The sequence below is a fragment of the Lithobates pipiens genome, unplaced genomic scaffold (assembly GCF_037356315.1).
Source record: "Lithobates pipiens isolate NorthernLeopardFrog02 unplaced genomic scaffold, aLitPip1_a1.2 Scaffold_16, whole genome shotgun sequence".
Classification (NCBI taxonomy): domain Eukaryota; kingdom Metazoa; phylum Chordata; class Amphibia; order Anura; family Ranidae; genus Lithobates; species Lithobates pipiens.
Window position 1 is genome coordinate 600,788,611 of NW_027507748.1, and position 16,949 is coordinate 600,805,559.

The 16,949-nt window shown below is 46.0% G+C and overlaps 1 protein-coding gene across 3 annotated transcripts in view; it reads left to right on the forward strand.

The window, feature by feature from the left end:
• The window catches only part of RNF17 (ring finger protein 17), an 881,806-nt gene that overhangs the window by 161,035 nt on the left and 703,822 nt on the right, over window positions 1–16,949 (forward strand). For all 3 annotated transcript variants that reach the window (XM_077483977.1, XM_077483979.1, XM_077483978.1), the window contains exons 6-7: window positions 9,170–9,247; window positions 15,516–15,616. In XM_077483977.1, coding sequence (XP_077340103.1) covers window positions 9,170–9,247; window positions 15,516–15,616 — 179 coding nt within the window. The remainder of the gene's footprint in view (window positions 1–9,169; window positions 9,248–15,515; window positions 15,617–16,949) is intronic.

Below are 16,949 nucleotides of genomic sequence, written 5' to 3' on the forward strand. Positions count from 1 at the left end.
AGGTTTGCTGCTGGACTCCAGGGATGCAAAAGATTTTCTCCCTTCAGACAAACTGCAGACTCTTGGAGCCGCGGTAAAGCTGCTGATGAACCGCAAGTGGTCGTCGCTTCGCTTCTGCATATGAGTCCTTGGGCTCCTGGTGGCCTCTTTTGAGGCAGTACCATATGCCCAGCTCCACACCAGAGTTCTGCAGGAGATTTTTTTGAAATGGGACAACTCTCTGTTGACCCTGGATCAGCAGATCCAGGTGAAGCCAGCTAGCCAGGGATTCACTGATCTGGTGGCTGAGGTCCCCGGTGCTTCAATCCTGGAATTCGCTCCTTCCTCTAAAATGGACAGTGATCACAACGGATGCCAGCCTATCTGGCTGGGGTTGAGTTATGTGGGTTCAGTCGGCTCAGGGCCTCTGGTCGATGGAGGAATCCAAACTTCCGATCAATCTGCTCGAGAGCCGAGAGCGATTAGGCTATGCCTCTCCACATGGTCGATGAGACTACAAGGGCGTCCGATCAGGATCCAGTCAGAAAATGCCACTGCCGTGGCGTATGTCAATCCACCAAGGAGGAACAAGAAGCTCAGCCACCGCATGGGAGGTTGCTCACATACTTCGGTGGGCAGAGCGACATGTACCGACCCCGTCAGCCATTTACATCCCTGGAGTGGAGAACTGGCAGACGGACTGAGTCACCAGATGCTGGACCCAGGAGAATGGGCGTCTCATCCAGAGGTGTTCAGGCTATGCTGTGCCTGCTATGGTGCACACCAGACGTGGACCTCCTGGCCTCCCGTCTCAGACGGTGCCGAGGTTCGGGTCTAGGACAAGAGATCTTTTCGCAGATGCGTCAGGCGCGCTGATAGCTCCTTGTCATTATCAGCTTATCTATGCCTTTCCTCTGTTTAAGCTACTACCCCGTCTGCTCCGCAGAGTGGAAGTCGAGGGGATTCCAGTAATTCTGGTCGCCCCAGATTGGCCTCAACGTCCGTGATACGCAGACCTAGTATGGCTGGTGGCAGACGCACCCTGGTGTTAGCCGTTACGAGAGGACCTTCTGTCTCAAGGTTTGATTTTCCATCCTGCTTTACCATCGCTAGCTTTAACGGCATGGCTATTGAAAGCCAGGTGTTGAGGAACAGGGGTCTGTTGGACTCAGTGGTCCCCGCTATCCAGGAAGATTTATCATCGTACCTGGAAGGCCTACATCTTCATTTGTGAGGAGAAAGGGTGGCATTTCTTCAGCAAGGAGTAAGCCAGAAGTTTTCGTTAAGCACCATTAAAGGACAAATATCAGCCTTGGCTGTCTTATTTTTTATTTTTTTTTCCATCGACCCCTTGCGTCTCGCTCACTGGGGAGTACCGTTGTTCAAGGGGTGCGACATCTAGTCCCTCTGGTGCATCCACCGTTACCCCCATGGGATCCGAACCTGGTGTTGTTAGTGCTTCAAAGACCGCCACCTCTCTTGACTCTTTCCCAGAAAGAGGTCTTTCTTGTGGCCATTACATCGGCCAGGAGGGTTTCGGAACTGGCGGGCTTGTCCTGCAAGTCGCCCTACCTGGTTATCCACAAGGATAAGGTGGTGTTGCGTCCACAACCGGTTTTTCTGCCAAAGGTGGTTTTCGGCGCTTCACATGAATGAGGACATTGTGTTACCATCTGTGTCCTAAGCCGACACATCCTAAGGAGGTGGCCCTTCACACTCTAGACATGGTTCGGGCTCTGAAGGTTTATTTGTCTGCCACGTGTCCCTTCCGGAAGTCAGACTGTTTTTGTGGCTAGTCCAAAGAAAGGCATGGCGGTCTAGTCTCCACCATTTCCAGGTGGATCAGACAGATTGTAGTAGAAGCCTACGCCTTGAAGGGGCAGGTGCCCCCCTTTCCGGTCACTGCCCAATCCACAAGGGCAATCGTAATGTCTTGGGCCTTCTGACACCAAGCGTCTGTCGCTCAGGTGCTTACAGCGGCAACCTGGTCGTCTGTGCACACGTTTACCAAGTTCTACAAGGTAGACGTCAGTGCATTCGCTGATGCCTTTTTTGGCCGCAAAGTTTTGCAGGCGGCCGTATAGTTGTAAATGAGTGTGCAATATTTTTTTCCCTGTTTTTTTGATAACGCAGTACCGTTGATGTTAAAGTTAATGCACCGGGTGCCCCCTCTAAAAAAAAATTAAAAAAAAAAGTTAATGCACTGTTGCATTACATTCTGCAGTTTTTGGTGCGGTTGTGGGTAGTCACTCCTGTTGAGGGTATCCTGGTTTTGTGGTGGTTTCTTCCATGCACTGTTTTTTTTTGTGGGTAAAGTTTCACTAGTTCCCACTTGTCATGGTGGATGAAGTTTTTTTTTTTTTTTTTTTTTTTTTTTTTTTTTTTTATTCAATGCTGTTTTCGCACCCCTCGTTTGGCACTGCTTGGGGATGTCCCAATGGCTAAGAGGAGCTGTGTTGGTCGGTGAATATAAGAGAAAATAGGATTGTTTGTACTCGCCGTAAAATCCTTTTCTCTGTAATTCACTGACCGACGCTGCACCCGCCCCTCCTTTTTCTCTTTTTACGTTATACTGCTTGTTGACATACGGATGATTAAATGGCAGGCTGAAGGGTTGTTACCCGGGGGACTGCCCCTTGGGCGGAACTGCAAAGTTCTGTGTGTTGCATAACAAGTAATGCCTGGTATTCTAAAGGTGGGTGTAACAACCCAATGGCTAAGAGAGGAGCTGTGTCGGTCGGTGAATTACAGAGAAAATAATTTTACGGTGAGTACAAAAAATCTTTTTTCCCCCCTTGTGCACTAACTTTTGCCGCACTTAAAGGGGTTGTAAACCTTCCCTAGTGCAGCAGCCCCCCAGAGCCCCCCTTTTACTTACCTGAACCCGATTGTTCCCGATCGCAGCCATTGGCTCCCTTAGCTGTGGCTCAAATCCAATGACCCGCGGAGCCGAGTCCGGCATTCTGTGTCTATGCACGCAAATGCTAGACTCAAGAGTGCGCCCGCAAGGTAACCCCCAGGAAGGGAGCTTCTCCTAGGGGGTTTACCGATGCGAGGAGGTGCCGCGGGCGCTGCCAGGGGACACCAGAAGAGGATGATCGGGGCAAAACTAACTGCACAGTGGAGGTAAGTCTGAAGTATTAAAAATAATCAAAGGTTTACAATCACTTTAAATGCACAATTGCAATATATTGAATTGGTGACAATTGGGAACAATTTCTATGGACTAATATTACCTGTAACCTGTTCCTATTGTATTTGTTTTGCTGAATATTATAATAAAACGGTTAAAAAAAATGCACAATTGCAAAATTTTGAATATAGTGATTTCACATATAAATGTGGCAACATTATAGTTTATTATGCAGTCAAGGGGTGGTGGTTACCGTTTTTTTTTTTTTTTTTTTTTTTTTTTTTATATGTTGCTGGTCATTTAATAGGTTAGCAGGAGGTATTTTTATTAACCTAAAGATCCCTTTTGTACTATTTTACCCTACAAAATGATTTTATAATAAACCTAATTTCCCCAATCGTCTTTCAGGACAGCCACCTTAGAGAGACACCGGCTCCTCCCCTCTGAGGAAACACCGCCTTCAATTTCATAATTTAAGCCTCCTCCTCCCTTCGTTCCTCAGTTATGGTGTTTCCTCCGGCGGGGAGACATCGCCAAGGAACCTTAAGGCTAGATTCGGTTGGTGAAACTGAAGCCATCCGAGCGGAGCCCTGGCCCCGCTCGGCTATCCGACCGTTCATCGGTCGGACCAGGACAGTCCTATCAGCGGGGAGCTGAAGTGTTCGTACTGTCCATATACCCTAAACTCCGCTTGGGGAAAGCGGGAAGTTTATGGGGACGTCCGTTCGTTCACCCGCGGGGGTTTCAACGGAACAAACAGTCCAGTCGGCTGGGGAAGCTGAATACTCGACTGACCTTTACACGCACTCCAATCTTCGCTTGGGGAAAGCAGGAAGTCTTTGGAGAGGTTCATCCTTGCGTTTCGCCCAGTGGGGTGCTGAACGAAGGCGTCCAGGGCCCCCCTGTGTACGCAGCCGGCTGGGAGCTGGAAGCTGGACCGGTAGGCGGGCGACGTCAGTTCCGGTGGGGGCGGACCCCTTCGTTCGATCCGCGTCTTCCGGTTCCGGACGCGGCACGTGAAAGGGAACCTAGCGTTCGGCTGGTGCAGCCTCTCTTTTCACAGTTGCACAGGTAGCTGTTAGAGGCGCATTCGTACCACGCTTCCTCAACGGGAGAATGTCCGAGGCAGAGGCTTCAAAAACTCCTGGAGATAATAGCACCAGCCACTCGAAGGTAAGAGGAAACCTGGGGAGGTGTTCCCTTACTTGTATCCAGTAGCTCCACTGGTGTTCCTCCTTGGTGGTCGGGGGGAAGGGTAGTGTGTCTGGGATCCTGGTGATGGTTGATCCTAGGGGGGGCACTCCCGGTGGTCCTCTATGTAGCGCTGGTGTTGCTGTTTTTTAGGCTCATGCTGCCCCTTCCTGTATTTTGTGTCTTTCAGAAAGCCACGAGCAAGTCCCCCCATGGTTCTAAGAAGAAGTGCCCTTCGTGTAGAACGTCTATGGGAGACTCTTGGTCTAAAGCTATTTGCAAACAATGTATTGAGGATTTACTTAAGGAACAGGCAGTAGAGCAGGGTGCAGATCTGGTAGCTTCTATGAAGGAACTCTCTGGTACCTTTCAGTCCTTCCAAAACTTTTTTTCCAGTTTTCAGTGGCCCCAGCCTCCGAGCACTCCTACACCAGCGCAGCAGAGTGTACCATCCAGTCCTGTGGATGTTCCTCCTGCAAGGGGAGAGAATTCAGAGGGTCCCAGGGAGGAAGCTGAGGAGGAAATTGACAGTGTCGTTTCAGACTCCCAGGGGGAGTCTGACGCAGAGATGCTGGATGGGGAATCCAGCAGAATCTCGCGGTATAAGCTTTCCCTGGAGGATGTGGATGAGCTCTTGGGAGCGATTCATACCACTTTAGGTATTCAAGAAGAAACTAAGACATTGTCACTCCATGATCGGATGTACAAGGGCATGGGGGAACAAAAGAAGCGGGTGTTCCCAGTGCATGACGTCTTGATCGATACCATCAAGAAGGAATGGCGGGATCCCGAAAGGAAACCTTTCTTTTCTGGGGCATTAAGACGTAGGTTTCCTTTTTCGGAGGAAGAGACTCTCGTCTGGAATAAATCTCCCAGACTAGACGCTGCTTTTTCCCAGGTGTCCAGACACACTGATCTATCCTTTGAGGATATGGGGGTACTGTCTAACCCTATGGATCGAAGGATGGATTACCTGCTTAAGAAGGCCTGGGATTCGTCACAGGGAAATCTTAAGCCAGCCATGGCAACCACGGTGGTGGCCCGCAACATGGAGTATTGGCTCACCCAGATTAGCGCACACATTGAAGCAGGGACAGCAAAGGAGACTATTCTATCCTCCTTTCCCATGCTTCTTAAAGGGATAGCCTACATAGCGGACGCTTCGGCGGAATCCGTGAGGATGTCGGCAAGGTCCTTGGCCCTGACCAACTCTGCCAGGAGAGCCTTATGGTTGAAGACCTGGCCTGGAGACAATGCATCCAAACTTAAACTTTGTGGAATCCCCTTTACAGGAGATCTACTGTTTGGACCAGGCCTTGAAGCGGTGCTAGATCGCACAGCAGACAAAAGAAAGGCCTTTCCTGTTAAAAGGAAAATTGGGGAACAAGCCAAAAGAAAGACTCGTCCCCAGAAAAGGGTTGTACCACCCCGTACGGTTCAGCAGAAGAAAAGTTGGGGACCCAAAAGCAAGGGCCCCGGGGGAGCAATTTTTCGCCCTCCTGAACAGCCCAAAAAATCTCAGTGACAGGGTCACGGTGGGAGGAAGATTGGGGGCCTTCCTCCCACAGTGGGAAATGATTTCCTCCAATCAGTTTGTCTTGGGGATCGTCAGAGGAGGTTACCATTTGGAGTTTTCGGAACTCCCTCCTCTGAGGTTCCTTGTCACCGAGCTGCCAAAATGCGCAGAAAAATCATCTGCCCTTCTTTCCTCTCTTCAGGAGTTGGAAGAACAGGAGGTGGTAGTACGGGTTCCAGTAGGAGAGACAAGCAAAGGCTTCTACTCTCACGTCTTCGTGATTCGCAAGCCTTCGGGAAAGTTCAGGCTCATCCTGAACCTGAAGCCCCTGAATGTCTCAGTTACCTACAGAAGGTTTCGGATGGATTCGGTTTACTCAGTAAAAGCACTCCTACCTCCGAACTGCTTCATGGCATCAATAGATCTGAAAGATGCATACCTGCATATTCCAATCGCAGAGTCCCACCAGCGTTTTCTCAGACTGGCAGTGAGAACTCCAATGGAAGTACTACACCTTCAGTTCAGAGCGCTTCCTTTTGGACTATCCTCTTCCCCCCGAATCTTCACCAAAGTAATGGCAGAAGTTCTGGCATTTCTGCGTCTCAGGGGAATCTCGGTGATCGCATATCTCGACGATCTCCTTTTGTTTGCCCCTTCCCCAGCACAATTAATTCAGGATTTACAGGTCACAAGAAACCTGTTAGTAAGCCTGGGTTGGCTCCTGAACCTGGAGAAATCCAACTTAATCCCTTCCCAGAGGGTCACTTTTCTAGGGTACGAGTTGGACTCAACAGTACAAAGGGTCTTTCTTCCTTTGGAAAAAATTCAAAAGATAGACAGGGCTCTGTTGTGTCTTCAGGGCAACCACCAGATCTCCATAAGGAAGATCATGTCAGCGCTAGGGTTGCTGACATCCGCTCTTCCAGCGGTTCAGTGGGCAGGGTTACATTACCGCCCTCTACAATTATTTGTGCTGAAGGTTTGGGATCACAGCCAGGAATCTTTGGATTCTCTGGTTTCGATTCCAGATCAGGTAAAGAGGTCCCTCTGGTGGTGGAGGAAGGGAGCAAATTTGTCCCAAGGTCTAGAGTGGGTCATGCCAACCTCCAGGGTGGTCACGACCGATGCAAGCAGCTCAGGTTGGGGGGCGCACCTAGACTCCCAATTAATACAGGGTATTTGGGAAAAGAAGGACTCGAGGAGATCCTCGAATTGGAGGGAGCTGAGGGCAGTAGATCTAGCTCTCAGAACCTTTCAGAAGGAGCTCCGGGGGAATCAAGTAAGGGTAAGGTCGGACAACTCCTCGGTGGTAGCTTACATCAACAGACAGGGGGGCACCAGGAGCAAGTCCTTATGGGCCCTAGCGGAAGCCATCCTCAGATGGGCCGAAGCAAATATCCTGTCCCTTTCAGCAATCCACTTGAAGGGAGAACAAAATCAGGTGGCAGATTTTCTCAGCAGGAGAACTCTGAGAGAAGGCAATTGGGTTCTCAAGCAGGAAATATTCGAAATGATCACCCGGAGATGGGGGATTCCTGCAATAGATCTCTTTGCCGCAAGGGAAAATGCGAAGGTAGCAACGTTCTTCTCCATAAACAGGGGGGACGGGGCATTGGCGGTGGACGCACTAGCACAGAGTTGGGGTTTCTCCAGGTGCTATGCTTTCCCCCCTCCAGTGCTCATTCCAGCAGTATTAAGGAAATTTCAAGTGGAGAATACTACCCTCATTCTAATTGCACCTCACTGGCCCAGGAGGCCGTGGTTCTCGATCTTGAAGGGCCTGTCTGTAGAACCCCCCTGGATTCTCCCAGTGCAGGAGGATCTCCTGTCTCAAGGTCCGGTGTTCTGCCCTCAGGTAGGACGATGGAACCTGGCAGCGTGGCTTCTGAGGAAGAATTGCTAAAAGCCAAGGGCTTCTCAGACCGGTTGGTAGCCACTCTTCTAAACTGTAGGAAAAAGGAAACCCAGTCCATTTACTTAAAGGTATGGAAACGGTTTAACAGCTGGTGTTCAGAGGGTTCCTTCAACGTGCATAGCCCTATAGCCGTTCTAGAGTTCCTACAGGCAGGGGCGGATAAGGGGTTAGCGCTTGGAACACTAAAAGCTCAGGTTTCCGCTTTGAGCGTGTTTTTAGAGAAACATCTAGCGTCAGATCCTTGGGTCGTAAGGTTCTTCAGGGCCCTAGGTAGGCAAAGACCAGCTTCAAGCTCCCCCTTCCCGGTTTGGGATCTTTCTTTAGTTTTACAGGTTCTCACAGGGGAACCTTTTGAGCCGTTAGAATCTTGCTCATTAAAGCTGATCACTCTCAAAACGGTGTTTTTGGTGGCGATCACTACAGCAAGAAGAGTAAGTGAACTCGAAGCCCTTTCTGTCAGGGCTCCCTTTTTTCAGGCTTTTCCAGATCGTCTGGTGTTGAAGATAGATCCGGCCTTTTTGCCTAAGGTAGCTTCTAGTTTCCACAGGATGCAGGAGATTGTGCTACCTACATTTTGTTCAAATCCAGTTAGAGAACAGGAACACATGTTTCACAGACTAGATGTTAGAAGATGTGTTCTTTATTATTTAGACTGCACAAGTCAGTTCAGAAAGACAGATTCACTTTTTGTTTTATTTTCAGGGGCCAGGAAGGGTTCCAAAGCCTCTAGACGTACCATAGCTAGATGGTTAAGGTTAGCCATTGGGCAGGCATACGTGGCAGGGGGATTAGATCCTCCAGCTGGCATTAGAGCACACTCAACCAGGGCCGTGGCAACTTCTCAGGCAGAGTGGGCTGGTGCGTCTCCGGAACAGATCTGTAGAGCTGCAACGTGGTCCAGTTTTTCTACGTTTGTGAGACACTATAGACTGGATCTTCTGTCAGCCAAAGACCAAGCCTTTGGTCGGAAGGTGCTACAGGCAGTAGTCCCACCCTAAGGTAATATACTCGCTTATCCTCTCTAAGGTGGCTGTCCTGAAAGACGATTGGGGAAAAATGGAATTACGTACCGGTAATGTCCTTTTCCAGGAGTCTTTCAGGACAGCACCGGTTCCCACCCAAATTGTTGCAGATCATCGGGAACTCATTACATGAGATCGTCAGGTAAGACTTAAAAAGTTTATTTGTTTGACGTGTTCTTGTGTCTCCCCAGTTTGGCCGGAGGTACTCTGGAAGAACTGAGGAACGAAGGGAGGAGGAGGCTTAAATTATGAAATTGAAGGCGGTGTTTCCTCAGAGGGGAGGAGCCGGTGTCTCTCTAAGGTGGCTGTCCTGAAAGACTCCTGGAAAAGGACATTACCGGTACGTAATTCCATTTTTTCTGCTTATTTAAAGTAACTATTTTAATTGTCCTATTAATTCTTCTATTTTACAGGATGATCTGACCATTAGGATTGATGATGCATTGGCGATGGCAAATAAAAGTTATTCTCAGCTAAACCGTGCCATGCAGGTACACAGCCTTTTTAAAGATGTTGTGATACAAGTCTTTGTATCTTTTGTGGCAGGATAACATGCCTATGTCCTTTTAGGTATACTAGGTCATTCGTCAAACCCCCGATCTAGCCAGATATGAAATATTCCTCCACATACAGAATCTGTATGTGTTGGCATGCATGTTGTGGGTATCTATATTACTTCCCAAAAAGCAAAACAAAGCCTTGCAGAACAGTAACTCAGATGTCATTTTAACCACTTCAGCCCCGGACCATTTGGCTGCCCAAAGACCAGAGGACGTTTTACAATTTGGCGCTGCTTTAACTGGTAATTGCGTGGTCATACAATGTTGTACCCAAACAAAATTGGCGTCCTTTCTTTTTATGGTATTTGATTGCCTCTGCGATTTTTATTTTTTTGTGATATAAACGGGAAAAGACTGAAAATTTTGAAAAAAAATATATATATTTTCTACTTTTTCTTATAAGAAAAATCTAATAAACTCAATTTTAGTAATACATTTAGGCCAAAATGTATTCAGCCACATGTCTTTGGTAAAAAAAAAGTTTGTGCTAAAGTTAATGCGTCTACAAACTAGGGTACATTTTCTGGAAATTACACAGCTTTTAGTTTGACTACGATTTCATTTCTTGAGGTGCTTAAATGGCAGGGCAGTACAAACCGTCCCTAAATGACCCCATTTTGGAAATTGGACACCCTAAGGAAATTGCTGAGAAGCATGTCCCCCCCCCCCCCCCCCCCCCCAAAGTGATTGAAAAATTACAAAAAGAAAAGTTTTTTACAAAAAGTTGTCACTAAATGATATTGCTCACACATGCCATAGTTATATGTGGAATTCCACCTCAAAATGCATTCCGCTATTTCTCCTGAGTATGGCGATACCACATGTGTGGGACTTTTTGGGAGCCCAGGCGCGTACGGGACCCAGAAAACCAAGCTCTGCCTTCAGGCTTTCTAAGGCCGTAAATGTTTGATTTCACGCCTCACAACCTTTCACAGTTTTGAAGGCCATAAAATGCCCAGATGGCACAAAACATCCCCATATGGCCCAATTTTGGAAAGTAGACACTCCAAACTAATTGCTGAGAAATCCTGTACACGGCTAGGCTCCCAAAAAGTCTCACACATATGTGATAGCCCTGTACTCAGGAGAAGCAGCAGAATGTATTTTGAGGTGTAATTCCACATGTGCCCATGGCATGTTTGAGCAATATATCATTTAGTGACAAGTCTGTGCAAAAAAAAAAAAAAAAAAAAAAGTCTTGTGTATAAAATATTACATGGACTTGAAGTAAATTAGCTTGGGGTTTCTACTTTCCAAAATGGGGTCTTTTGGGGTGGGTTTGTACTGTCCTGGCATTTTATGCACAACATTTAGAAGCTTATGTGACGTATCACCCACTCTTCTAACCACTTGAAGACAGCCCTTTCTGACAATTTTTTTTTTATTTTGCAAGAAAATTCCTTTGATACCCCAAACATTATATATTTTTTAAAGCAAAGACCCTACATATTAAAATGGTGGGTGTTGCATTTTTTTTTTCATACAGTATTTGCACAGCGATTTTTTTTTTTTAAAACTTTTTTTGGGGAAAACACACTTTTTTTTTAAATTTTAATGAACTAAAACACACTATTTTGCCCAAATGTTTGAAATAAAAGATCTTAAGCCGAGTACGTGGATACCAAACACAGCATGCCTTAAAATTGCGCACAAACGCACTGCGTCCACAAACTACATACCTATTTAAAAGCCTTTACAGGCTACCACTTTAGATTTACAGAGTTACTGCCCTCGATTTGACCTTCGCGTGATACCTCACATGCATGGTGCAATTGCTGTTTACATATGACGCTAGGCCGACGCTTGTGTTCGCCTTTGCGTGAGATTAAAAGGGGGGGGGGGGCAGGGGTGCTTTTTTTTTTTTTAAATTTTTTTTTTATTTTTGTAAAAAAAAAAAAATTTTTCTTTTGCGTTATTTATTTTTTAAACTGTTCCTTTCATTTTATTTTATCTCAGGGAATGTAAATTTCCCCCATATCATCAATAGTGACAGGTACTCTTTTTGAAAAAAACAAACGGGGTCTATTAGACCCTAGAGCTCTCCTCTGCCCTCAAAGCATCTGGCCACACCAAGATCGGTGTGATAAAATGCTTTCCCAATTTCCCAATGGTGCTGTTTATATCCACCATTAGAATACCTCCCTTCATCCACCCACTTCTAATGATGGGCACCATTTTTTAACTGTGATGGTGAAATCGCCTCCTACAGTGCTAGAGTCATGGCTTTATGTATCGTGAGAGCAAATGCTGTTGCTGTCAAGATAAATCCGCGCTGCAACTGAATAGTGTACCTGAAAACAAAAAATGGCTAACAATAAACACAGTAAAGTACAAAAAAATCACATAACTGAAAAGCAAATCTGATAAAACATCGCAGAATAGAATACAGTAAAAAAAGCAGAATAGAAAGAATAACACTACATCTATTTTTGGTATGTGTGTGTGTGTGTGTGTGTGTGTATATATATATATACACACACACACACACACACACACACACACGTGTGTATATATGTATATACACACACACACACACACACTATAATATATATATATATATATATATATATATATATATATATATATATATATATATATATATATATATATATATATATATATATATACACACACACCATTATATATACACAAACACACTATAAAAAATATATACATACACACATTATAATATATATATATATACACACACACACACATTATAATATATATATATATATATATATATATATACACACACTATATATATATATATATATATATATATATATATATATATATATATATATATATATATATATACATATACATACAGTACAGACCAAAAGTTTGGACACACCTTCTCATTCAAAGAGTTTTCTTTATTTTCATGATTATGAAAATTGTAGATTCACACTGAAGGCATCAAAACTATGAATTAACACATGTGGAATTATATTACAAAAAAGTGTGAAACTGAAAATATGTCTTATATTCTCGGTTCTTCAAAGTAGCCACCTTTTGCTTTGATTACGGCTCCGCACACTCTTGGCATTCTGTTGATGAGCTTCAAGAGGTAGTCATCTGAAATGGTTTTCACTTCACAGGTGTGCCCTGTCAGGTTTTATAAGTGGGATTTCAAGCCTTATAAATGGGGTTGGGACCATCAGTTGTGTTGTGCAGGAGGTGGATACAGTACACAGCTGATAGTCCTACTGAATAGACTGTTAGAATTTGTATTATGGCAAGAAAAAAGCAGCTAAGTAAAGAAAAACGAGTGGCCATCATTACTTTAAGAAATGAAGGTCAGTCAGTCCGAACAATTGGGAAAACTTTGAAAGTGTACCCAAGTGCAGTGGCAAAAACCATTAAGCACTACAAAGAAACTGGCTCACATGAGGACCGACCCAGGAAAGGAAGACCAAGAGTCACCTCTGCTGCAGACGATAAGTTCATCCGAGTCACCTGCCTCAGAAATCGCAGGTTAACAGCAGCTCAGATTAGAGAATAGTTCAATGCCACACAGAGTTCTAGCAGCAGACACATCTCTAGAACAACTGTTAAGAGGAGACTGTGTGAATCAGGCCTTCATGGTAAAATAGCTGCTAGGAAACCACTGCTGAGGACAGGCAACAAGCAAAAGAGACTTGTTTGGGCTAAAGAACACAAGGAATGGACATTATACCAGTGGAAATCTGTGCTTTGGTCTGATGAGTCCAAGTTTGAGATCTTTGGTTCCAACCAGCGTGTCTTTGTGCGACGCAGAAGAGGTGAACGGATGGACTCTACATGCCTGGTTCCCACCGTGAAGCATGGAGGAGGTGTGATGGTGTGGGGGTGCTTTGCTGGTGACACTGTTGGGGATTTATTCAAAATTGAAGGCATACTGAGCCAGCATGGCTACCACAGCATCTTGCAGCAGCATGCTATTCCATCCAGTTTGTGTTTAGTTGGACCATCATTTATTTTTCAACAGGACAATGACCCCAAACACACCTCCAGGCTGTGTAAGGGCTATTTAACCAAGAAGGAGAGTGATGGGGTGCTGCGCCAGATGACCTGGCCTCCTGTCACCGGACCTGAATCCAATCGAGATGGTTTGGGGTGAGCTGGACTACAGAGTGAAGGCAAAAGGGCCAACAAGTGCTAAGCATCTCTGGGAACTCCTTCAAGACTGTTGGAAAGCCATTTCAGGTGACTACCTCTTGAAGGTCATCAACAGAATGCCAAGAGTGTGCGGAGCCGTAATCAAAGCTAAAGGTGGCTACTTTGAAGACCCTAGAATATAAGACATATTTTCAGTTGTTTCACACTTTTTTGTTCAGTAAATAATTCCACATGTGTTAATTCATAGTTTTGATGCCTTCAGTGTGAATCTACAATTTTCATAGTCATGAAAATAAAGAAAACTCTTTGAATGAGAAGGTGTGTCCAAACTTTTGGTCTGTACTGTATATTATAATGTATGTGTGTATAGTGACATTGGGGGATGTTTAACTCGGTGGTAGATGCCTTTTCAGTTCACAGCGAACAGGAACTTTAGTTTAAGGCCATGGTAGCCCACTTTATTAAAAGGAACAAAATAAAGTTCATACATGCACTTGGTTGCCCACATAGGGGTTTCCAAAAACAATACATGAAAATTGCCAAGCCACCTGGCTCTCTTCAGCAGTACTGCCACCTAGGCTTTACACTTCAGCCCTCTTGTACGGGAACCCTGTTATATGGCCAACTACTGCACCTATTTTCAGCTTTCTTGCTGCTCAGGCCTTCCACTTCAGGCTCTCATCTGTCTCCTTATATGCACACAGCATCTATCTAGAAAGCAGCCCCTCACTGCCCTGATCCTCAGACTTGGGTCTCTGGCTTTCACTAGTGCACACCTGCACTCGCTGGACTCCTGGAGAGCTCTTGTGTCTCTGGGTGGAGCCCAGAACCCTAAGGGCCGGTTCACACAGGGGGCGACACGAGGCGACACGACTTGCCGTGCCGCGATCTGACAAGTCGCCCCCGTTCTGTACAATGGAACCGTTCTGAGAGGAGCGACTCGAGTCGCTCCGACTCAGAAAAAAGGTTCCTGTACTACTTTTGGGCGACCTCGGGGCGACTTGCATTGACTTCTATACAGAAGTCATTTGCAAGTCGCCGCTGAGGTCGCGGCAGGTCGCGGCGAGGCAAGTCGGTGTCGCCTCGCATCGCCCCCTGTGTGAACCGGCCCTAACTCTGCTATAAGCCCAGGACCCACCTGCTCAATCAACCAGCCAGACTCCTGGCTGTTCCAAAAACCCGGTCTCAGGATTGGAGATTCCATCCCACCCATAACGCTATGGAATCTCTGGGCTCCAGGTCCCCAAGTGGATTTTACAAACTTTGGAGGAAACTGATAAAACAGTTTCCTCCACATTAAATACCCCTGGAGCCCCTCAACCTACCTATTTGAGAACCCTGTTCAACAATTACTAGGACAGGGAACTGTACTGTCACACTGTATATAGTATATGTGTTTGTTTATATATGTGTGTTTACATGTATGTATGCACATCTTATGTAAAATGCTGTTCCTCCGAAAAGCAATCCATGCTCAGATTGCTTTTTCAGAGGCATTTGACAGCAGGTAGAGAGGCAATGTTGCCTACTGACCACCTGTTTTAACCCCTTAAATGCATCATCACTATGCTGCAACTGCATGCAATGCACATAGTTTCAGGGGGGTTGCAGTGTAGCCCCATTAATCTAGGGGAATACTTCAAGGGTGTCCTGACTAGAAAAAGATTGTGAAACACCGACATAGAGTAACCAATCCCTCCATTTTCCTCCTGCAGCTGCTGAATGCCTGTGGGAGGGAGAGGAGGAGAAGCAGGGGGAAATGGAGAAATCGGTTCCTTTTTATATACAGCCACCCACTTGGGACCAGGCTCTGGTGTTCCACCATCGGGCTAGGAGAAAGGAGCTTTGGTCCAGAGGTGGGGGGGGGGGGGCCCAACCAACCAACCAACCAACCAACCAACCAACCAACATGGTTTCTTGCATCGTAGCCCTGAGGGTTCTAGTTACGCCACTGCATAGACTGTAAGATTGTTTGCGGTAAATGGCCTCTGCCATCAAGGGGGTATAACACTGGCTAAGGTAACATTTTGCTGTTTTTTTTCTAGTCTTTGCAATTAAGTTGATAGCTAATTTTTTTTTTCCTTTTACTGATTAGATGGTGGGAAATATTAAAGCTAGAAATAAGGTTTTTGAGGAATGTGTGTCAAGACAGATCGATGAAGAGTTTCAGAAACTTTATACTGCTCTAGAAGCAAGGTGAGGGTTTTTTTTTTGTGTTAAATGCCTTGTCAATTTAATCTTATTAAGCATATTCGGATTTGTTGATTTGGTGCATCAAATACGGTTTCATTCACATATCCGCTTATTAACCACTTGAGTCCCAGCAGATATAAGCTCTTGTCTGCTAAGATATGTTTATAAACAGGCATGGTTGACAAGTGGTTACATTAAAGTGGTTGTAAACCCTCAGCTTTTTAACCACTTGCAGTCCAGCTGCCGCCATACTGAGGCAGGTCGGCATGATCCTGCAAACCGTCGTAGCTATATGTTGGTCCCTTTAAGCGGGATAGAAGACACGCGCATGCAGCACAGCGGGGTGCCCAATTCTCATGGCCGACGGTTGCAATGACTAGTGATGGACGAACTTCCGACGGGACGTAACGCGAACGCGGGCAGAAGTTTGCGAACCGCAAAGTTCGCGGCGGACCCCATTAACTTTAATGGCAGGCGAACCTTAAAAACCTCCAGGTCATATTTTCAGCCACAAAATACTTACTAGCTGTGCACACACAGTCCCACAACATGGACACTGACATAACAAAAGTATTAAAGTGGAGGGCCACCCTGAAAAAAAAAATACATTAAAATTTAGAAAAAAATCTGAAAAAAAAAAAAAAATGAAGAGATTTTTTTTTTTAACTGACCAGAAATGCCTGTTGCTAGGCACATCGTCCTAATCGTCCTAATCTGCCTCTTCCTCCTCCGCAGTGATCTTCTGTCTTCTCTCCTCCGTGCGGCATCTTCAGGGTAATGGGTCGCGCTGTGTTCTGGGAACTGTGTGTCCCAGAACACAGCGTGCCCCATTCACATGCGCAGTAGGAAACGGACAGTGAAGCATCAGTGAAGGCTCCATTGCCTGTTCCCCTTAGCCAAAATGGCGGCGCCAGGACCCGAGAGCCGAGGGGACCGGTCAGCCTCGGGCGGCCGACATCGTGGGCGCCCTGGACAGGTAAGTGTGCTTATTAAAAGTCAGCAGCTACAGTGTTTGCAGCTGCTGACTTTTTTAAATTTTTATATTATTTTTTTAAAACCGGCTCTCCTCTTTAAGTGAATCTGGGATCGACAACAACAAGCTTTTTTTTTTTTTTTTTATCTGTGAAATTTTGACAACTCAGGAGCGCATGAAGGCCATGGAGGAGAGGCAAGGTCAGGGCAGGCTATGAAGGGGATGCAGAAGATGATCAGTGCCACAGTCAGGGCAGCGCAGTCCTGTGTCTGTGTTCCATCCTGTGCTTGAGCCCCTGACCCCCTCCCTCTGCCCGGCCCTTACCCCCACCTATGCAGGGCTCCACTGCGGTGGTCCGGAGGT